The sequence below is a fragment of the Fukomys damarensis genome, unplaced genomic scaffold, assembly GCF_012274545.1.
Source record: "Fukomys damarensis isolate Sample0158 unplaced genomic scaffold, DMR_v1.0_HiC HiC_scaffold_13, whole genome shotgun sequence".
In the NCBI taxonomy this organism is placed as follows: Eukaryota; Metazoa; Chordata; class Mammalia; order Rodentia; family Bathyergidae; genus Fukomys; species Fukomys damarensis.
In genome coordinates, this window is record NW_022900925.1 from 33,311,013 (window position 1) to 33,329,725 (window position 18,713).

General features: G+C 56.9%; 1 protein-coding gene across 2 annotated transcripts in view; it reads right to left on the reverse strand.

Moving 5' to 3' along the window:
- Abcc3 (ATP binding cassette subfamily C member 3) overlaps nt 1–18,713 on the reverse strand; it is a 41,065-nt gene that overhangs the window by 9,167 nt on the left and 13,185 nt on the right. For both annotated transcript variants that reach the window (XM_010620166.3, XM_019206938.2), the window contains exons 3-26: nt 18,308–18,433; nt 17,955–18,092; nt 17,082–17,207; nt 16,803–16,864; nt 16,034–16,165; nt 14,889–15,077; nt 11,988–12,165; nt 11,733–11,894; nt 11,201–11,293; nt 9,746–9,949; nt 9,517–9,663; nt 9,127–9,214; nt 8,815–8,881; nt 8,496–8,622; nt 8,239–8,415; nt 5,860–6,027; nt 5,425–5,614; nt 4,482–4,593; nt 4,206–4,344; nt 3,904–4,111; nt 3,482–3,792; nt 2,124–2,323; nt 1,896–2,022; nt 530–631 (exon numbers count right to left, since the gene is read on the reverse strand). In XM_010620166.3, the coding sequence (XP_010618468.1) occupies nt 530–631; nt 1,896–2,022; nt 2,124–2,323; nt 3,482–3,792; nt 3,904–4,111; nt 4,206–4,344; nt 4,482–4,593; nt 5,425–5,614; nt 5,860–6,027; nt 8,239–8,415; nt 8,496–8,622; nt 8,815–8,881; nt 9,127–9,214; nt 9,517–9,663; nt 9,746–9,949; nt 11,201–11,293; nt 11,733–11,894; nt 11,988–12,165; nt 14,889–15,077; nt 16,034–16,165; nt 16,803–16,864; nt 17,082–17,207; nt 17,955–18,092; nt 18,308–18,433 (3,573 nt within the window). The remainder of the gene's footprint in view (nt 1–529; nt 632–1,895; nt 2,023–2,123; nt 2,324–3,481; nt 3,793–3,903; nt 4,112–4,205; nt 4,345–4,481; nt 4,594–5,424; nt 5,615–5,859; nt 6,028–8,238; nt 8,416–8,495; nt 8,623–8,814; nt 8,882–9,126; nt 9,215–9,516; nt 9,664–9,745; nt 9,950–11,200; nt 11,294–11,732; nt 11,895–11,987; nt 12,166–14,888; nt 15,078–16,033; nt 16,166–16,802; nt 16,865–17,081; nt 17,208–17,954; nt 18,093–18,307; nt 18,434–18,713) is intronic.

Below are 18,713 nucleotides of genomic sequence, written 5' to 3' on the forward strand. Positions count from 1 at the left end.
AATAATAATAATAATAATAATAATAATAGCAATTAATTGCTATCATTTTTAAAGCAGCTACTCTGTCCTGGCTCTGTGCTCTACATATACAGTTCCACTTAGCTCTGCTCCATCTCTACAGATGAATGAAGTGAGGCTCACATAAGTCCAGAAACATCCCTAAAGTCACAAGGAATAAATTGGCAGAATCGTCCTCCAAAGCCAGGCATCTCTGACTTCTGAACCCTCCCAGCTTCACCAAGCTGCCTCTGAAGTGATTTGTTCATCTGTACCTGTCAATCGTGGGTAGACGGGGAGAGGGGTGGCTAGAGAGATAGACAGAAATGATTGGGTGGATGGATGGGTGGATGAGTGGATGGATGGATGCATGGATGGGTGGGTGGATGGGTGGGTGGATGGGTGGGTTGGTGGGTGGATGAATGGAGAGCTACTAGACAGTTGGCCTCAATGTGAGGCATGGTGAGCTACCAAGCATACGTCCTCAGCCATCCCGGGCTTACCCCTGGCCTGTAGTCATCCCAGGACTCACCTCAGTCTCTGTCTTCGAATACTCCTTGACTCTCTCCACAGCTACAATATTAGATTCCAAGTCTGACATCACTCGTATCAGCCAGTTCAGAGCCATTGTCACCTGGCCAAAAGAACTGGGTTATGGCAGGAGCAACAGTGTCCACAAGAGTCCCATCCTTGATCGTGCGCCTACCAATGAGATCCTCTCCTGCCTGTGACCCACAGGTGTGTGGACTGAGGCTGTCATCACACTGTGCCTCAGGCAGTGACAAAGCAGGCTTAACCAAGGACTGCCTCACTCCTTGTTTCTCAAACTTGAATATATTTAAATCTCCCCAGAGATTCCTGTTAAGATGCAGCTTCTGATTCAGTGGGTCTGAGGTGGGGCATGAAAGTTTTCATCCCTAACAGTTTCCCAGAAGACATCAATGCAGCCAGCCCAGGGACCACACTTTATGTGCCAGGGAGTCTTGGGAGAAATGCAGAACCCTGAGCTCCATCCTGGATCTGGGGAATCAGAACGTACATTTTAACGAGCTCTGCAGGTGGCCGGCACACATTAATGTTTGAGATGCCTGGCCTGCCTGGTTCGCCTTTTGTTCAGCAAAGCATTCAAGATTTGAGCCACCTGAGGCATTAACAGTTTGCTCTGCTTTACAAGAATTCTATTTGCAGTTATGTAAGTCTTTGGCAATACAGGCTGGTGTCGGAATGACCTGCCTCACCTGCTGCTCAGGCTCCCATCACCTGATCTATCCGTTGTCCCTTGGTAACCAGGGCCCCCCAAAGAGTTTTAAACCACAGATGTTTGAGTCTCTTATATAAAATGGTGCAGCATTTGCATGTAACCTCCGCACACCCGCCCTGCATGCTTTACATCGTGTCTCGATGACAGGATACCTAATACACAGCGCCTACGCATCCGTCCATTTGCATGAGTTCAGTGTAGTACTTGCCACCACAAATTTCAGTCTTGCTTTTGTGAGAGATTTCGAATTCTCTTTTCTCAAATATTTCCCATCTGCAGCCAGTTAAATCTCAGATGTAGATCCCACAGCCACAGAGGCTGACCATACTTTCTCTGGGGGTGATGTGTGCACATGAAGTACACCTCAGCCCTACACTCTCCTGTGCCCAGACCTCTGTCAGGCCCAACTACATCTTCCCCAGACACAGCAAGTTCTGTTTGTCCTTTGGGGCCGACCTCCAAGGTTGTTTCTGTAACAACCCAAGAGCCCGGACACTCCCCTGGGCTCTCCAGTATTTTGCTTCTCCCCACTGCAAATCCCCCCACATCGGACTGTGAGCTCACAGTGCCCGAGAGCAGACCCTGCCCTGTCCCCATATTGAGCAGAAAGGGGTACCCAGTTGGGGTCCCTCCATACCTGTAGGGCATAGGATACAGAAAGGCCCACCAGCCCTGGACTCAGGCTACTCCTCCCAATCACCGCAAACAGGGCAGCGAAGAACACGGCGCAGTTCCCCACAAACTCTACACGGATGCTCAGCCACCTGGGGGCGGGCAGACAAGGAGGAGATAAGTGCTGCGGAAAGAGTTGGCTTTCCCTTTAGGCAGAGAGCGGCGGGGAGTCCTGGAAGAGGAGGCTTCTGACCGGTTGGAGGTGATATATGTGTAGCCGCTCCTCTGGTTGGTGTCCACCTTAAGGTCACTGAGGACCTTGAAGTCCTGGGTGCGGCCATAGGCCCGGATGATGCTGGTGCCAGTTACCGTCTCCGAAAAGTGGGAGAAGATGGGTGAGCGACTGACTGATTCCAGTCGCTTGACCTGCCGGGATGTGGCCACATAGAAACGCTGGTAGAGAAGAGGAGAGGGCCTGGGTCACGGCGGTGGAAGCCCCAACTCAGTCCTGCCCATCCCCCAAGCCATCCAAGTGCCCCTGGGGCTCCTCCCAGCCAGACCCACTCCCCCCATGAGGCTTTGATGCCTACTCCTTTCTTCCCAGGAGGTCTCGGGGTCTTGAGGTACATTCTACTTTTCCCTCTGATCAGCTTCCTGTCTGTCAAGCCACTTCCTCCATGAAGCCGTCCCTGATTCCCTCTTGACTCCTGCCTGCTTTAACTACTCCCCAGACAGTAAGTGTGCCTGGATCGCAACACTGACCTCGCTTAGCCTCCTACATAGTGAAACACCCAGCTCCACAGAGGGGCCCTGGCAATGTACTCAGTCAAATAATTTTGACTGAGTAAAACTTCCGAACAAGTAGATCATTTTGTATCCTTTTTCTGGAAAAGCCCTTCTACCTCAGTTATTTCAGCTTCCCTGACTCTTTTCTTTAGTTTCCATCTTCTACCGTGGCTGGGGCTTCTGGACACGTGGGGCCACTGCCTAGCCCCAGAGCACCCTACCCATCATGGTCACTCAGTGGAGGAGCAGGTGCCCAGGGACTGCCAAGCCTGGACAGGCGCTGTATTTGGATGTGAACAATTCATGTACATTACAGACCCATGCCTAGAGACGTATGAAAAGAAGGAGAGGATACTATGTCCCAAGCTGTTAATTTGTTGTTGTTGTTGTTTGAGACAAGGTCTCACTATGTAGTTCAGACTGCTCTGGAACTCACTGTGTAGCCCAGGCTGGACTCAACTCGCAGTGATCCTCCTGCCTCAGCCTCCCAAGTGCTGGGATTACAGGCGTGTTAATATTGTTTTACTAAAAGACAGCGAACAGGAAAGAAGCCCAGAGCCAATCACAATTTATAAGTATGCATTTTAGCCTCACATCGACGCCACGAGGTGGGTTCTGAGAATCTATCTTTACAGGGACGTTACAGGCAACTAAGTGAAGTAACTGACTACTGCTCCTAACACAATCCGCCCCAACCTACCCCTCGTTGGGCAGCCTGTAGAAGTGCCCCACCCACATTAGAGCCCCTCCCACCCAGAGGCCCCGCCCACACCAGAGGCCCCGCCCACACCTGGTTCGCGCCAGAGCCTGCCCCCTCCCAGGCACCTGCACAAAGATGTAGAGCACAGCCAGCGGCACGATGACCACGGTGAAGAGCGGTGTGCTGGCCATGATGACTAGGAGGGTGGATAAGGTGATGTGGAAGATATTGAGCAGCAAGAGAACGTTGGGGGCCAGAACCTCATCGATGACATGGATGTCCTTGGAGAAGCGGTTGAGGATGCGGCCAGAGGGCGTCGTGTCGTAGAAGGACTGTGGAGATCGCATCTTGTTTTGCAAGAGTGTGTGGTGCAGCAGGCGCGCGGCCTGGACAGCACCCATTGCCATGGTGAAAGCTGCCAGCATCACCAGGACCCCTGTGGAAGAGGCAGAGGACGTCGGTTCGCCTGGGAGGCAGAGGCGTGGGTGGGGACGGCCAAAGGAGAGCAGGAGAGGAAGGGACCTGGGCGCCGGTCAAGGGCCTTCACCTTGCAGAAGTCCCAGGGTGGCGTAGACGCCCAGCCTCAGGGAGGTGTTGTTCTGCCTGCTGCCCAACATGGCCTCGTTGGCCCAGTCGCTAAGCCACACATTGGCGCCAATGGAGGCTGCGCTTTGGCCCACGTACAGGATGCAGATAACCAGCGTGGTACAGAGCCCCAGGGCCTTGGCATAATCCCAGAACACGCTCAGCTTCACCTGCGGGGAGTGGCACGGCAGTTGGGGTCAGAGGACTCCATGAGCTGCCGGGCCCGGCTCGTCCAGCCTCTGCTGCCCGTGTCGCCCTGCTCACCTTGCCAGTCTCTACCTTCTCCTCCTGGATGAGCATCCCAGCCTCTGTTGCCTTCACCTGCACAGCCTTCTCCGATACGTTGAGGTGTCTGCGCGGCCGAGCCTGGCCGCCCCCGTCTGAAGACATGCTGCTCAGCTGTCTGTGGAAGCAGCAGGTCAGACCCCGACAGGTGGCCTCTGACACCCCCACGACAGTGTCATCCGCCTGCACCCCACTGCCAGGGCTCTGGAGCCCTACCGCAGCCTTGTGGGGGGCTGGGGGCGCTCAGGGGCTCACCTCACGAACTGCATCCGGACCTCGGCCAGGGCCGGCTCGGTGTCTGTCAGGTCTGTGTGGGTGCTAAGCGTGTCCTCAATCAGCAGCATCTCCTCATCTTCCTCTTCCAAGGCTGCAGAGGGGAGAGGCGGACGCACAGTGCTGCCTGTCACCCTGCACTGCAACCCTCACTCCAATGAGGGGCCTGATGCCCAAGCATGAGAAAGGATGAGAGTCTGGAAGGACACCCAGAAAGACAGTGTGAAACACTTCCTCCAGGGGCCACGGAGAAGGGAACTCAAGGGTCAGGGCTGGGACTTGGGCTCTGGAGTCCGACAGGCTGAGCTGAGGTCCCACTTTCTGCATGCATGACATTCGGCAGGTACAGGAAAGGAAAAATCATGCTACCTGGCTCATGGCATCTCTGTGAGTACCAGAGGGAGAAGGCTGTGGGTCAAGCATCCTGCATGGGGAACGGTACTTGGCGAATGCCCAAGGTGGTGGGCAGGGAGCTCAGGAAAAGTCCTGTGAGCCAACCCAGAGCTTAGGGTTGGGATCCCTGAGCACAGGGAGATTACATTTGCTCACCACTCTATCTCTCAGTGTCTGGAACAGTGCCTGCCTGCAGTCACTGTTCAATACATCTTGGTCCATAAGCAAACGTTTCTGTTAAACACTTGTACATTTGCTAAACAGCTTATCCATAAAGCAGCTTTGCCGTACCCTTGGGGCCTGAGCCCATGGACCCTTTTGACAGAGGGAAGGAAAGCTCTTGAGGCCTGACCTGCCGATCCGAGGTCTCTTTGGAAAGAGGAGGGAGTGGAACTTATCTGCCTCCAATTTACTTTCCCTCTGGTGACATCCGGTCTGACTGTCACACAGATGGCCCGTGTTTCCCAGAAGGCCTCAGGCTGGGGAGAGGCTGGTAGCGTATGGAATTCAGGGGGGCCAGTGTGGTGCATACCCATCCTGTGGTCCTCACGGGACTCCTGATCCTCATTGGGTGCGTAGTTGTGGAGGAAGTTGGCAAAGCTGCCATCATGCTGCAGCAGGGCTGAGTAGGGGCCCATTTCAGACACCTGCCCATTGGCCAGCACTATGACAAAGTCCGTCTTGGGCAGGAAGCTGATGCCATGTGTCACCAGCAACCGAGTCTGCGGAGAAGACAGCAGGCTCTGGTCTCACCGTCCTTGGGGGTGTGCCAGGGGGCACAGATGGGGATGGCCACAACTCACCTCGTGCTCACCACAGCCTACAGGGTGTCCCCCCACTGATTTCCCTGCCATCCGGGCCATGCTCCTGCCTCTCAGGACCCCCAGGTTTCACTGAACCCCTGTGCCTCCCACCGTTTTCCTCCTAGGGTGTAGGGCGTGCCTTGGCCCCTACCCTGTGGCCTTACCTTGCCCGCTAGCATACCCTCTGGCCCAATCACGTGGTCGAAGATGTGTTTGGCCACATGGGCATCCACAGCTGACAGTGGGTCATCCAGCAAAAAAACATCGGCTTCACTGTAAACGGCTCGGGCCAAACTCACCCGCTGCCGCTGGCCCCCAGACAGGTTAATGCCCTGGAAGGAGGAGGAGATAGAGGTGGGTGCTGGGTTGAGGGGTCAGACACACCCTGGGGATAAGGAACTGTGTAGTCACACAGCAAGGCAGGCCTTTAGATCCACATTTTATAGGGTGCCCCACTGTCTAGAAGCTGGGGGCCACCAAGAAAGGGGTGGTGGCTCTCAGAGTCCTCCTGGACGGCTGAAACCTCCCTTCTTTCTTGCTTTGCCACCTGCCAGCTGGTGGCCCTGGCCAACTCAGGGTCCGTGGATGGATGAACAGAAAGTCAGCAGTGGTACATCCTACACTCGATGCCACCCAGCCTGAGAACCAGCATTTGTCTTGGGGACACTACACTGTGTGGAATAAGCCGGTCACAAAAAACACAAGCTCTGTGTGTGTCCGCCAACACGAGGAGCCCGGAGTAGTCAAATTCTGAGAAGCAGAGAAACGAGTGTTGGTGGTGGAGGACTAGAGAGTGACTGTTCCGTGGGGACAGATTTCCAGTTCGACAAGATGCAGAGGTTCTGGAGATGGTTGCAAATCAGTGTGAATGCACTTCGCGTGACCAAATTGCATGTTGAAAAATGGCAGTATGTTATGCTGTGTACACTTTACCTCAAGTAAAAATAAGTTAAGCAGGGTATGGTGGTACATGCCTATAATCCTAGCATCTCAGGGAGCTGAGCAGCAAGATTTTGAGTTTGAGGCCAGCCTGGGATACATAATAAGTTCAAAGCCAGCCCAGACTACATAGTGAGACCCTGTTTCAAAAAACAAAAACAAAACAAGTAAGTAAATAAATAAAGCCAGATGAGATGGTATATGCCTGTAATCTCAGCTACTTGGGAGGATGAGGCAAGAAAATTTCAATTTGAGCCCCACCTGGGCAGATTAGTGAGACCCTGTCTGGAAATTTTTTTAAAAAGGCTGAGGCGTAGCTCAACTGGAGAGCACTTGCCTAGCCTGCTTGAAGCCCCTGGGTTACCGCCCCCATAAACAACAAAATGACTTAATGAACATGAAGTTAATTAAATAAATCATTTTTCAAAACCCCAAAATGTCTCATGTTTTTTAAAGTAAAGACCAAAATCTTAACCAAAAGTCTGTACTGGGGATTGAACTCAGGCCATTGCACTTGCGAGGCAGGCAGCAGAACCACGGAGCCAAATCCCCGGCCCTCCGAAAGTCTTTATGACCCTGCCTTGCCTTGCCTCGTACCCTCTCCCATCTTCTCACCTCTGGGCAGGGAGACAGCATGGGAATGCCATCCAGTCCAGGCCTTCCAATGGCTTTCTGTCACTTTCTGCCACAGCTTCAAGTGGCCAGCAAGGTCCTGAATGACCTGGCTGCCTGCTTACCCTTCCGGTCTCATTTTCTCTGCCTGATCCCTGCCTCCTGGTCTCCTTGCTGATCAAACGTCCTTCAGGCTGCTCTCCTACCTGAGACTTTGAGCTTCCTTCTGTGTCTTGACAGCCCCTAGAAAGACTCCCATGGCCGCAGCCAGGGCTCTGTCTCCTCACACAGGGCTTTCTGGCCCCAGCAGGACTTGATCCTTCTTTTTGTTCCGGTCTCCATTTTTCGGTGTTGCTTTCCCAAGCTACTCTAAGGACAGAGGTTTTCTTTTGGTACTGGGGATCGAACTCGGGAACTTGCGCTTTCAAGGCAGGCGGCAGAACCACTGAGCTAAGGGCCCAGCCCTCTCAAGCTACTCTAACAACCCAGCCTGCACATATTCCTGTGTTCCTGCCTTGCTTTATTTCTTCCCCTTAGTGTTACCTCATGTATTATGTGTTTTACTTATCTTGCTTATCGTTTCTTTCCCAATGGAATGCAAGGTATTTGAAGGCAGAGATTTTAGCTTCTTGAATTCACTACTGTGCAATATTGCTTGGTTAATAGCAGGTGCTTAATAAAAATCTAAGGGATGGATAGTTGGATAGTTGATGTGCTCCTCTTCCTCAGTCTTTAAGACTCAAACATGATGCCTTTCTTCACATGGATTCCTGTCAGCACCCTCCCTGTACCCTGTACCCAGGCTTTCAGAGAATTCGATGGCCCCTACCTCTTCATGAGTTGGCCTCCCCTGGTCAGAGACCTCCTTCCCAGGGCCTGGCACAGAGCTGGCTATGATGTTACACGAATGAGTAAATGAATACACACCTGGGCAAGGCCGAGGTGGGCAGGTTTATGTGCCGGCTCCCCTGGGATGGGCAGAGACCCTGTACCTTCTCTCCGATCTCTGTCTGGTCTCCAGCAGGCAGCATCTCCAGGTCGGCTAGCAGGGCACAGGCCTCCAGAGCCTGCTGGTAGCGCTTAGGGTTCATGGCTCGGCCGAACAGGATGTTTTCCTGAAGCGTGCAGTTCTGGATCCATGCCTGCTGGGTCACGTAGGCCACGGAGCCCTGGCCACAGGAGAAGGTCAGGTCACCTTGGGGTTTGCCCATCCCTGACCGAGCCTCACCAGGAGCCCGCACCTGCTCACCTGCACAGACACCGTGCCTTCTAGCTTCTCCATCTCTCCCAGCAGAGCAGATACCAGCGAGGACTTCCCACAGCCCACGGGCCCCACCACGGCCACTAGAGTCCCTTTCAGGACCTGGATGTCTAGGCTGGGAGCAAGGAGACCCCATCAGAGGCCGGGATCCCGTTTGGTCCCCAGGCTACGACAGGCCGACCCAACCCTTCCTCCCTTCCAGGTGTCTCCCTGGCAAGAGGAGGTGCTTCCCTTCCTGAATTCCCAGTGGAGAACACAGGGAGACAGGCTGCCGCTGTTGACCCGGCCTCCCGCCCACTGTGGGTACCTGTGTAGGGAGGGGGGCAGATCCTGTGCCCAAGTGAAGGTGCCATTGTGCATGGTGATGGCATGGCCTGGAAGATCAAGGTGCACAGGGTCAGAGAGCCCAGGGCTGGGGGAGCATGCTGGGCACGGCGGGGGGGGACGACAGGGGGATGGGGCAGCATCCCAGGAGGAAGGCAGAGGAGAAGGGGCAGCTGAGGAGGAGGCAGGGGCAGGGCGCAGAGGACCTGGGAGCAGCAGAATGAGAAGGCTCAGAACAGAGGCTGCTCTGGAGTCAGAGTTGGGATGAGGGCAGCCCCGGTAGAGGTTTCCGGACCTGGGGAGAAGGTCTTTCTCTCCACGCACTGAGGGTTCAGTTCATCCTGACTCAGAAAATGCTGAATCCGTTTCAGGGACACGTTGGTCTGCGGGATGGTGTGAGTCAGTCCCATCCCCCACCCCTGCTACCCTTGTTTGGTCCCCAACTTCCGGAGCTAGGCAGGTCCCTTCCAGCCAAGGGCCCACTCGCTGGTGCTGGGATCCCTCCCACGACCGTGTGTTCCGTGGCTCCCACTTCTCAGCGATAAGGTCCAGGTCGGAACACAGAGGCTGTCGCCAAACGACTCCGACTCCAGGGCCTCTCACTGATCGCCCCTGACCCTAAGCGACCCTCTCTTGACCTCACCCCCTGCCCTAACTCTCGCAGAAGCCCAGCCCCGCGAGTTACCTGGGTCATGCCAGTGATTAACTGGGGCAGCATGTTGAGGGGTGCCTTTAAGATATCGAATAAGGACAGGGACACAAAGGCCTTCTCGGCGTCCAGCACGTTGTTCTGGTCCACACACACGTACATCCCGAGGGTGGTCAGGGTCACCTGGGGAGCGTGGCGGTGGGTGTCACGTGGGGCCTGGGCTGGCCGAGCAGGAGGCGGAGCCCAGCCCCAGCGGCAGGCTCACCAGGAAGGGGGTGCACATCCAGATGAAGGTGGAGATGGCTTGGAGGTAGGTGTTCTTGCGCAGCACCCGGAGCTCGCGCTCCCTGATGCCCTCCACTTGCTCCAGGAAGCTGGGCTCCCAGGCATACAGCTTCAGCACCTTGATGCCTGCCAAGATCTCACTCATCAGTTTGATGCGCGAGTCCTTGAACTTCATTTGCTGCACCTGTGCAGTGCAGAGAGCGGCAGTGATACATCTGGTCCCCTCCCCTCCGCGCGTTGCATTGCGTTGCATCGCGGCCGTCTTTGCAAGCCCCTCCCTCGCTGCCTCCCGCTCCCGGCCAGACGTGGGGTGCCCACCGCCACCTCCTCCTCCCCATGTCCTCTGCCTGGAAAATCCAGCTCCATTCCCAGTGCCACTGTTTCTGACTGTCCCAGGCAGCATCCTCTGTCTCTTGCCTGTGAGCCCAAAGCCCACTGTGCTTTCCTTGGTTTCCATCACTGCCCCTCTCCCTGTCCCCAGTTAGACACTTGAGCTTCCTAAGGGTCTGCGCTGCTGGCTTCTTCGTCCCCTCAGACCCTCACGCGGGGCCTCAGATTAACTTATCCACTCAAGCCCTATGGACCGAGTGCCTCCTCTGTCTCACAGCTGGTAAGTCTGAGGAGGGAGGCAGGTAATGAGAACTAATGACCTGCATAAGGCTTAATCACAAGTCATTATGTGTCTTCTAAAGGGAAAATAAGAGGGTGCTGTGCAGGAACAGTAGGGAGGGGTGGGGAACCAGGTGGGCCTCTGGAGGAAGCCAGCTTATGCCAAGATGAGGAAGGAAAGGAGTTAGAGAAGCGCACAGGGGGTGAAGTGTTGGACAGAGGCTCAGAGGTACACAGAACTGTGGTGACGCACTCCTGTAATCCCAGCACTTGGGGAGGCTGAGGCAGGAAGATTGCTGTAAGTTTGAGGCTAGCCTAAGCCTCATGGTGAGTTTAGGGGACCAGCCTGACCTACATAGCAAGACCCTGTCTCACAAAACAAAACAAAACAAAACAAGAGGCATGAAGGACTTAGTTCTTGGAGAAAAGAGAGCAGGCCAGATTGGCTGAATTTTGGCCATACCAAGGAGATGAGGATTTACAAGGGCAGAGGGAGCCCGGTGGGTGGTCTTAGGGTGTTGGTCTTTTATTCTACATGCAGCGGGAAGCTGCCCAAGCCTTCCATAAATGTTTACAGGTGGACTAAATGATTGACCCTCTATGCCAATCTATGCACAGCAGAGTAGGAAAAGTTCTCATTAGGCCCAGGTTCAAGTCCCAGCACTGCCACATTCTGGACTGCTGTAATCTCCCAGACCTTGGTCTATGGGGAGGGTAGAGGGAGCTAAGGTTTGTGCAAGTGGCTTGTGGGTGCCCCTACCCAGAAGCAAGGAAGGTAAAAGGCCCCCAGGAGCCTGGCTGGGTGCCTGCCTCCGACAGCACTCACCTGGTAAGTTCGCATCTTCATGGCCAAGGCGCTATTGATTGGGATCAGCAACACCATGAGCGCCACACCAGCCAGGACAGAGGGACCCAGAATCTGGGGAGGCACAGGAGGTCAGTCAGACAGATGGACAGATAACCCAACAGGTGGAACTCAACAGGGACCTGAAACTTGACGGATGGGAGGGGAAGATGTCAGTCAGCCAGACAGGACAGAAAACCAGAATGACCGTGACATTGGTGGGGCCAGCTCTCCATCAGTAATGACGACAGACAGCAGACCTGGAAGGCTGTCAGGACACACCGGAAGGCCAGTGCATACAGATAGGCCACGATGGCCCAAGCCACACCCACACCGCCTCCAAGTCCCCAGGCAGGCAGGAAAGGCTCAGTTGCAGACGTCAGCAGCCAAGACTCCAGGACCTAGGGAAGCTCTCGTGTGTGTGACCCAGGCTGACCCCTTCTTGTCCCTTCTGCCAAAGAGTCAAAAGGAAGGCAGGGAGAGGGAGAGAGCAAGGTCAAGGCTGAAGGGTCACCTGCCAAAGGAAGTAGATGGCCAGGAAGATCTGCAGCGGGGCTGACCACAGCAGGAAGAGGAAGGGGAAGACGTCCATGAAACGCTGAGCATCCACTGACATGAGGTTGACTATTTCTCCCACCGTGGACTCGCGTTTGACTGAGTTGGTAATGACCAGCGCCTGCAGGGGACAGCAGAGAATGACCCAGGCTCACGAGCCCGTCCCGCACTGACCAGGACAGGCCCTCCCCGCCAGTGCCCCGCTCCCACTGACCTTCCTGTAGATGAGGCCTATGATCCCCGTGCGGACCCTCAGGCCCGCTGTGAAGACGCATTGGTAACACATGTTCAAGACCAGGGTCTGCATCATGCTGCTGACAAACATCAGCCCGGCCAGCAGGAAGCCCCACCAGGAGGGGGCCTCGGGGTTGGAAATGAACCGGATCAGCATGCTGCAGGGGAGGGTGGGGGTGGCGTGAGGATGGGCGCTCCTGGGCCCTCCCTGCCCCAACCTGGGCCAGGGCATGGGATCTCAAGGTCCCCTTCCCTGTACCTCAGGGGCCCAACTCTGTCATTCTCTCACTATCAGCCCCACCCGCTGCCTCTCACCATTTTTTTTTTCTTCTTATTCTTCTTCTCCTTTTTTTTTTTTTTTTCAGCACTGGGGATTGAAACCAGGGCCTTTACACTGAGCTACATCCCTAGACTTTCAAAAATATTTTTTACTTTGAGACAGGATCTTGCTAACTTGCCCTGGTGGGACTTGAACTTTCAATCTTCCTGCCTCAACCTCCCCGAATGCTGGGATCATAGCTGTGTGCCAACACAGCTGGCCACCTGTCACCTCCTAGAACCACGTGGCAGGAAGCAATGCCACACTGCTACTGAGTAGGGCTTGCCCTCTCCCTCTCCTGGGCTGCAGAAGATTCTGGAGAACATCACAGGGCCACATAGACTCTCGCCCCTCAATCCACCCTTCCGACACCATCTGGGCTCTCGTCCACCTCCTCTCCCGGGCTTCGTCCTCCCTCTTTTCCGACCTTGCCCCTCTCAGCAGCTCCCCGTCTTCCCATTTAATCGCCCTGTCACCTGCAAGCTGCCCTCCATATACCTGCCACGCCCTTTGCTCCTGCCTCAAGGGAGGGTGTCTCTCCAGTACTTCAAGCCTGATCCTGCCTCCCTGAGCTCTGGTTCCCAGCCGCCTCCACAGGAACAGGCCCAGGGTCTTGTGATTCTCAGTAGCTTCCCCTCCCCAGGCAGCCCTGGGCCTTCCCTCATCGACCTGACTGGGTCTCTCCATGGTGGGGTGAACTTTCTTTCCCTTGAGTGCATGGAGCCACCAGCCATCCCAGAGCCAGGCCTCCCCCTTTGTAGGGGTTGAGCTGTGCCGCCAGTCAGGCCTTGACCCTGCTGCCTACAAATGTGGCCCCGTTTGGACACAGGGCCTGGCAGCTGTAACTAAGTAAAGATGAGGTCATGTGGGGGTGGGTGTCTTAAACAGAAGGAAGGAGAAGGTGGTTTACACGCACAGACACGCACAGGGAAGGCCACGTGACACAGAGTTACACTAGGAACACCAGGACTGCTGGCGGCAGCAGACACAGGGGAGAGGCACGCGGCAGACAGATCCTCATTCGCGCCCGCCAGGAAGACCCAGCTGTGCCCACACTTGGTTTCAGATCTCTGGCCTCCAGAATTTGGAGAATGCATTTCTGCTGTTTTGAGCCTCTGGTCGGTGCCAATGTTTTGGGGCAGCCCTGCAAACCACACAGCTCTCTGCATCTTTCTGGATTTCCAGGCCTCTGGCTGCATGGCAGGAAGTCCCTTCCCCCTCTGACTCAGTCACTGACCAACTCCTTGTCACCTTCTGCGGGATCCAGCCTGCAGCTCAACTTTCTGCATTGGAGGCTGTGCTCTGCCCCTCACCCCAGCTTCTGTGCCCAGATCTGACCCTGAGGGACCATCCAGGGCTCTCCCTGTACCAGTTGGCATCCCTGGCTCTGCTGGGGCCCTCCTGCCTTTTCCTCCCTCGAAGCTTCGAATCTTTGAATCTTCGGGAGAGCTGAGCCCCAGGCTCGAGGTCATAGATCTGCTGATGCACTCTCCAGCTCGCTGGGAATCTGGGTCCACCAACACCTCTGGCCAGACTCAGCCCACCTGCTTACCCCATGCCCGGTCTCTGCCTCCTCCTCGTCCTCCTGAGCTCATCATAGTGTGAAAGGGCCAAAGTCCTCCAGGTACTTAGGATAAACCCAGCCTGCCGGTGGCTTCCCCCACCCAGGCACACACCCATCTTCCTATTAGCTTCTGAATCCCATTCCCACCCGTATGCCCATCTGACCTGCTTGGCCAGCTTCCACCCAGCGGCCCTGCCCTACACTTCCCACACTGGTGGCAGTGCCATCCTTCTGAAATGCAGACCAGATGCCCCTCCCTGGTTTTGCTTCCTGCCCCTCCCTCCTTGCCCTTTGCTCCACTGTGAGTGAGAGCCACCTGGAGTCCTGAGTCATACTGCATCAGCCCTTTGTCACTGCCCAGGCTGCCTTTCCTTCTACACCTACCTGTGCCTCCAGGCCTGCCAAGCTCCTGTCCCTGCGGTCCCAGCCCACCTTCCTGGCCCCACCCGGGATTTTCTGGACACCTGGTGCACCTCCTCCTGCTGTATTCTCATTGAATTCTGCATGGTTTCTCCCACAGTGCCTGAAGGCGGAGTCTTATTATCTCGGTCTCCCTGGTGTCTAGCAGCATTCTGGCCCTGATGAATGAATGTGCACAGGGAGGGCAAGGGGCCGGGGGCTCAGCTGCTAGGCAGTTCTCCACCCCGCTCTGTCCTTGGACAGCCCCTTCTAGTCCACGCTCTCACGTGACAGCGAGGCTGCAATTCAGACCCCTGTCATCTGACTCCTGTTTGCCATCTGTACGCCCTTGGCCAAGCCGCTTCTCCTGTCTGTGCTGAGGGTCTGCTTTGGCACCGGTAGAACAGGAATGAGTTACAGAGGAAGGCCTGGAAGGAACCCAAGCCTGATCCATAGTGTGTCCCCCAAATAGAAGTGGAATGTCCGTCGGGAGACGGGGGTGCAGGGACATATGCCACTTGCTAAGGATCACACAGTTTCGTTCCTCACCACCGGGGCCCAGCCCTAAGGGCAGCACCAGGGAGGCAGGGTAGCGAGACCTGAGCAGCTGTGGGTTGACGAAGCTGAGCAGGTCCTGGATCAGCTTGTACAAGCTGCCGATGATTAAGCTGGAGCCGAAAGTGGCCCCCAGGGCCCACAGGAAAGAAGGCTCCCGGGCCCGGGGCTTGCCCCCCAGTAGCACCTCATCCTCGCAGGTGATTTTCTTCCCAGCTTCTGCAGCCTTGGCTCTGGTTGGGGAGGAAGGGGCAGGGCAGGAATGGGCACCAGTGAGTTCGAGGGCCGGGCCAGCCAGGTGGGACTGAGGGAGGGGAGCAGAAGGACCTGAGGAGCTGTCTCCTTGGCTCTGGGAACTGGGAGGGGGACAGACAGCATGAGGATTCCCAGGTGACTCTGTCTGCAACTACTGAGGGTTTCTGAGGGTGGCTGGACTCTCAGCCCTACTCTTCCCAGCCTCTGGCCCTCCCTGCCTCCCCAGGGGCGGCTCCAGCGAGGATTCGAGGAGGAGGAAGGCCAGTGGTCTACTCTCCCAGCAGCAGAACAGGGAGAGGACGGAGATGGCGTGGGGGGACAGAGTAGTCAGCCGGGATGGGGTGGGGCATAGGCCTTCCCAGTGGTCTGGAGCCCTGAAAGCAGAAATGCAGCTATGGAGCCCAAATCCTTGGTTTCTCCGACCACCAGCGACCATCAGGGGGCACGGGGCTGAGTAAAGCACGACTGCTCAGGCTCTCTTTGCTGGGCCGTTGCTGGGAGATAGGTCTGGGATCTTGGATGTGAGGCTACCAGGCCAAAGGCCCCTCAGCTGTAGAGGCCTCCAGACAGGAGGGGACAGGATGGAGGGGGCTGGCCCTTCTCCCACAGGAGGCCCATGAATCTGCCCTCGAGCTCAGGCAGGGGAGAACAATGGTAAGAGCGGGACCTCTGGGCCAGAGAGCAGGACAAGGATTCCAGCTCTGCCACCACCAGTGGGGACACCGTTTGAACCTCTGGTGCCTCAGTGTCCCCCTGCGTATCACGGGCACGTCAGAAGTGAACTCTGGGGCCGGCGAAAGATGAAATGTATTGCTCTAGGTGCCAAGGGCCAGGACTTGGACAGAGTGAGTGTTAGTCATTGGCACAGCCGGGGCCCCAGGCCCCACCCAGGCCTACCCTGCAGGCCGGAGGTGTCCTGAGGGGAGGGTCTCACCCTGCCGTCTTCCTTTCTTGCTTCTGCCATGCCTCCAGTAGCTGCTGTACCACTTTGTGGGAACAGTCTTCCTCTTTCAGGGACCAGAGGTCCCCATCTTCCAGGGGACGCCGGTAGCCCAGGATGGCTAGACTGTGCGAAGGCAGGGGACAGAAAGCCCCACATAGGCTCAGAATTTAGCAACTGAAACTGGTGGCCAGGGTCTCTGGGGCCCCAAGGTCTCCAGAAAAGGAGCAAGGGAGGTGTCTCAAACGTCTCCTCAGGGAACAGGTTGCAGGTGGATGTCTCCTCCTTCCCCTCCTCCCCAGGTGCCCCATCTGTCCCCAGGCCCCGGTGATGAAATCACTGGGCTGGCTGCTGGCTGAGCTTGGATAAGGATGGATTTAGCCCGGCCTCAGGTGCTTCCCGGTGAGGGGTGGTTAATGAGTTGTCACCCAGGTCACAGACACAATTATCCTGCTCAAGCCACTCTGAGGGGCAGCCAAGGAGATGACAAGCTGCAAGCCACTTCCAGACAGGAGCACTCAGAACGAATTATGGTTCCTTCCTGCCCCCTGGGCCTGTCCCTGCGGCACCCAAATGCAGAGCTTCCAGCCCAGGAGCACAGCTGGGCCAGGACCCTGCCCTGACCTCCCCACCTTGCCCAGTTGTGCCCCGGGAGTAGGGACATGAGCAAAGCCACCTCCTCAGGTCCCCAGCTTCTGGCCCACCCTCCCTTTCCTGCATCTCTCCCTCCCAGTGGTCCAGGCAGGAGCAAGAGACAGCTCACCTTGTGAACCACCAGAAAGTCAGGCGTGACAAGAAGCCAGCGCTGGCCTCTGGGCTGCGGTTCTAGAGGTGAGAGAGTGGGGTAAGGAGTCAGGGGTGTCCCCCAACCCTTCAAAGCACAGTGGGAGAAGGGAAGGCCTCACCGCTTCCTGCTCCAAGCCTCAGTTTACAGACTGTAGCACAACATCTCCCTCCTTCAGAAGGATGGGGTGGATCGAGGAGCAGGCCATGGCACCCCCACACCCTCCGTGGAGCCCCACAGCCTCCAGGACAAACTCACAGGGTCCTCATTCTTCGGGGAGAAAAGTGGTGACTTCTCTCTGAAGCAGGACAGGATGAGGGCAGAGAGCACCAGGGCAAAGTAGATGAAGAAGGTGGAGAAGCGGAAGGGGTCTGAGATGGCCCCCTGGGGGGACAGGAGAAGACATCAGGAGGAGGCTCAGAGGTCCAGCCTGCTGTCCCTGCCCTGGGGAGCCCCTTGGGGTGTCGGGCTTCTCTGGGGTGGGAGGCAGCCCTGGGGGCCTCGGGGGCCTCATCTAGGGGGTTCTGTGAGGCGGGGGAATGATCAAGGGGGCTGTGGCCGGGTAAGGACTCGCCCAGCACCGGGCATGTGCCGGCCCGTGCCCCGTACCGCTGTGCCTCAGCCTGAGGCCCGGGAAGCTTTATTCCCTGCCAGCTCTGCAGTGAGGGCACGAGGCTCTGAAGGGTTAAGCACCATGCCAAGGTCCTGTGAGGGGTTCAGGGGGTGGTTTGGAGCCTATGGCCTTGGCTGCACCCCTTGCTGGCTCCTACCAAGAGGGAGAAGGGGGCGGTCACAGCCTCCCACCCTTGGGAGCAGAAGGAAGGCCAGGAGATGAGCAAGGGAAACACAGCAGCAGGGCCCTGGGGGAAGATGGGGCTCTTTATGCACATGCAAAACACCGGCCCTGTGGACAGAAGGCACCGGCAGACAAGCGCTGGGGTGCGGGCGGGGGTGGGATGCCTGCTGCATCCCCAAGAGCAGCCAGCGGTGCGGCTTGTTTGACCCATTTCCTGCCTGCCTCCCCACTGCGACGAAGCCACGGGAGAAGCAGCAGAAGCAACACAGCTACTGACTGCCAAGCAGAGGGGTGGCGGGCCTGGAACCCAGCAGTGACCTCGGCCCACACCTTACCTCCGCCACAGCTGAGAGGATCTTAGAGCGGAAGGGGACGATGGCACAGACCACGCACAGGAACCAGAAGATGATGAGGAGCCCCGAGGACTGCACCCCGCGCAGCCGCTCATACTGGATCAGCAGCGTGGCCAACACCTGAGTGGGGCGGGCAGGGAGGCTGGGCTGGGGCACGCACCCCTGGACCCACACATCTGGACTTGCCTCTGTGCCTCCCCACCCTGATGGCTTCTGGAGGCACCCCCGTCCTCCTCTGGGGGCGCCCAGCCTTCTCCTCAGAGCCCACAGGACCCCAGTCACAATCCACAGCCCACGTTGGCCAACCCACCCCACTTCCGGGGCCCCGCACTGACCATGGTGATCCCCACCACCAGGGGGGTGATAAAGAAGATGGGAGCGGGGGTCCCGCCGTGGATCAGGCTGTGGAAGGAGTAGAAGAGGTCTGCCCAGGAGACACACCACAGCAGGACGCCCAGGGTCTGTGAACAGGGCACAGGTTGGAGTCCCCATCCCCAGAGGTAGGACAGTCTCGGCCGGGGAGGGGGCTTTGCTCCTGAAGCCATCAGAAGCCACCACACCTGCCTGGACCAGGAGCAGGGGCTGGAGTTGGGGTGGGGGCTCTGGGCAGAAGCTCCCTGGGGTGGGGTGGGAAGCTGCTGGGGCTGAACAGGAAGTAACTTCCCCAGGCAGGGAACTCAACTTGGCTGGCTGCAGACGCAGCTGGCCAGAGCCGTGGCCCAGGGCCATAGGGCTGGAGAG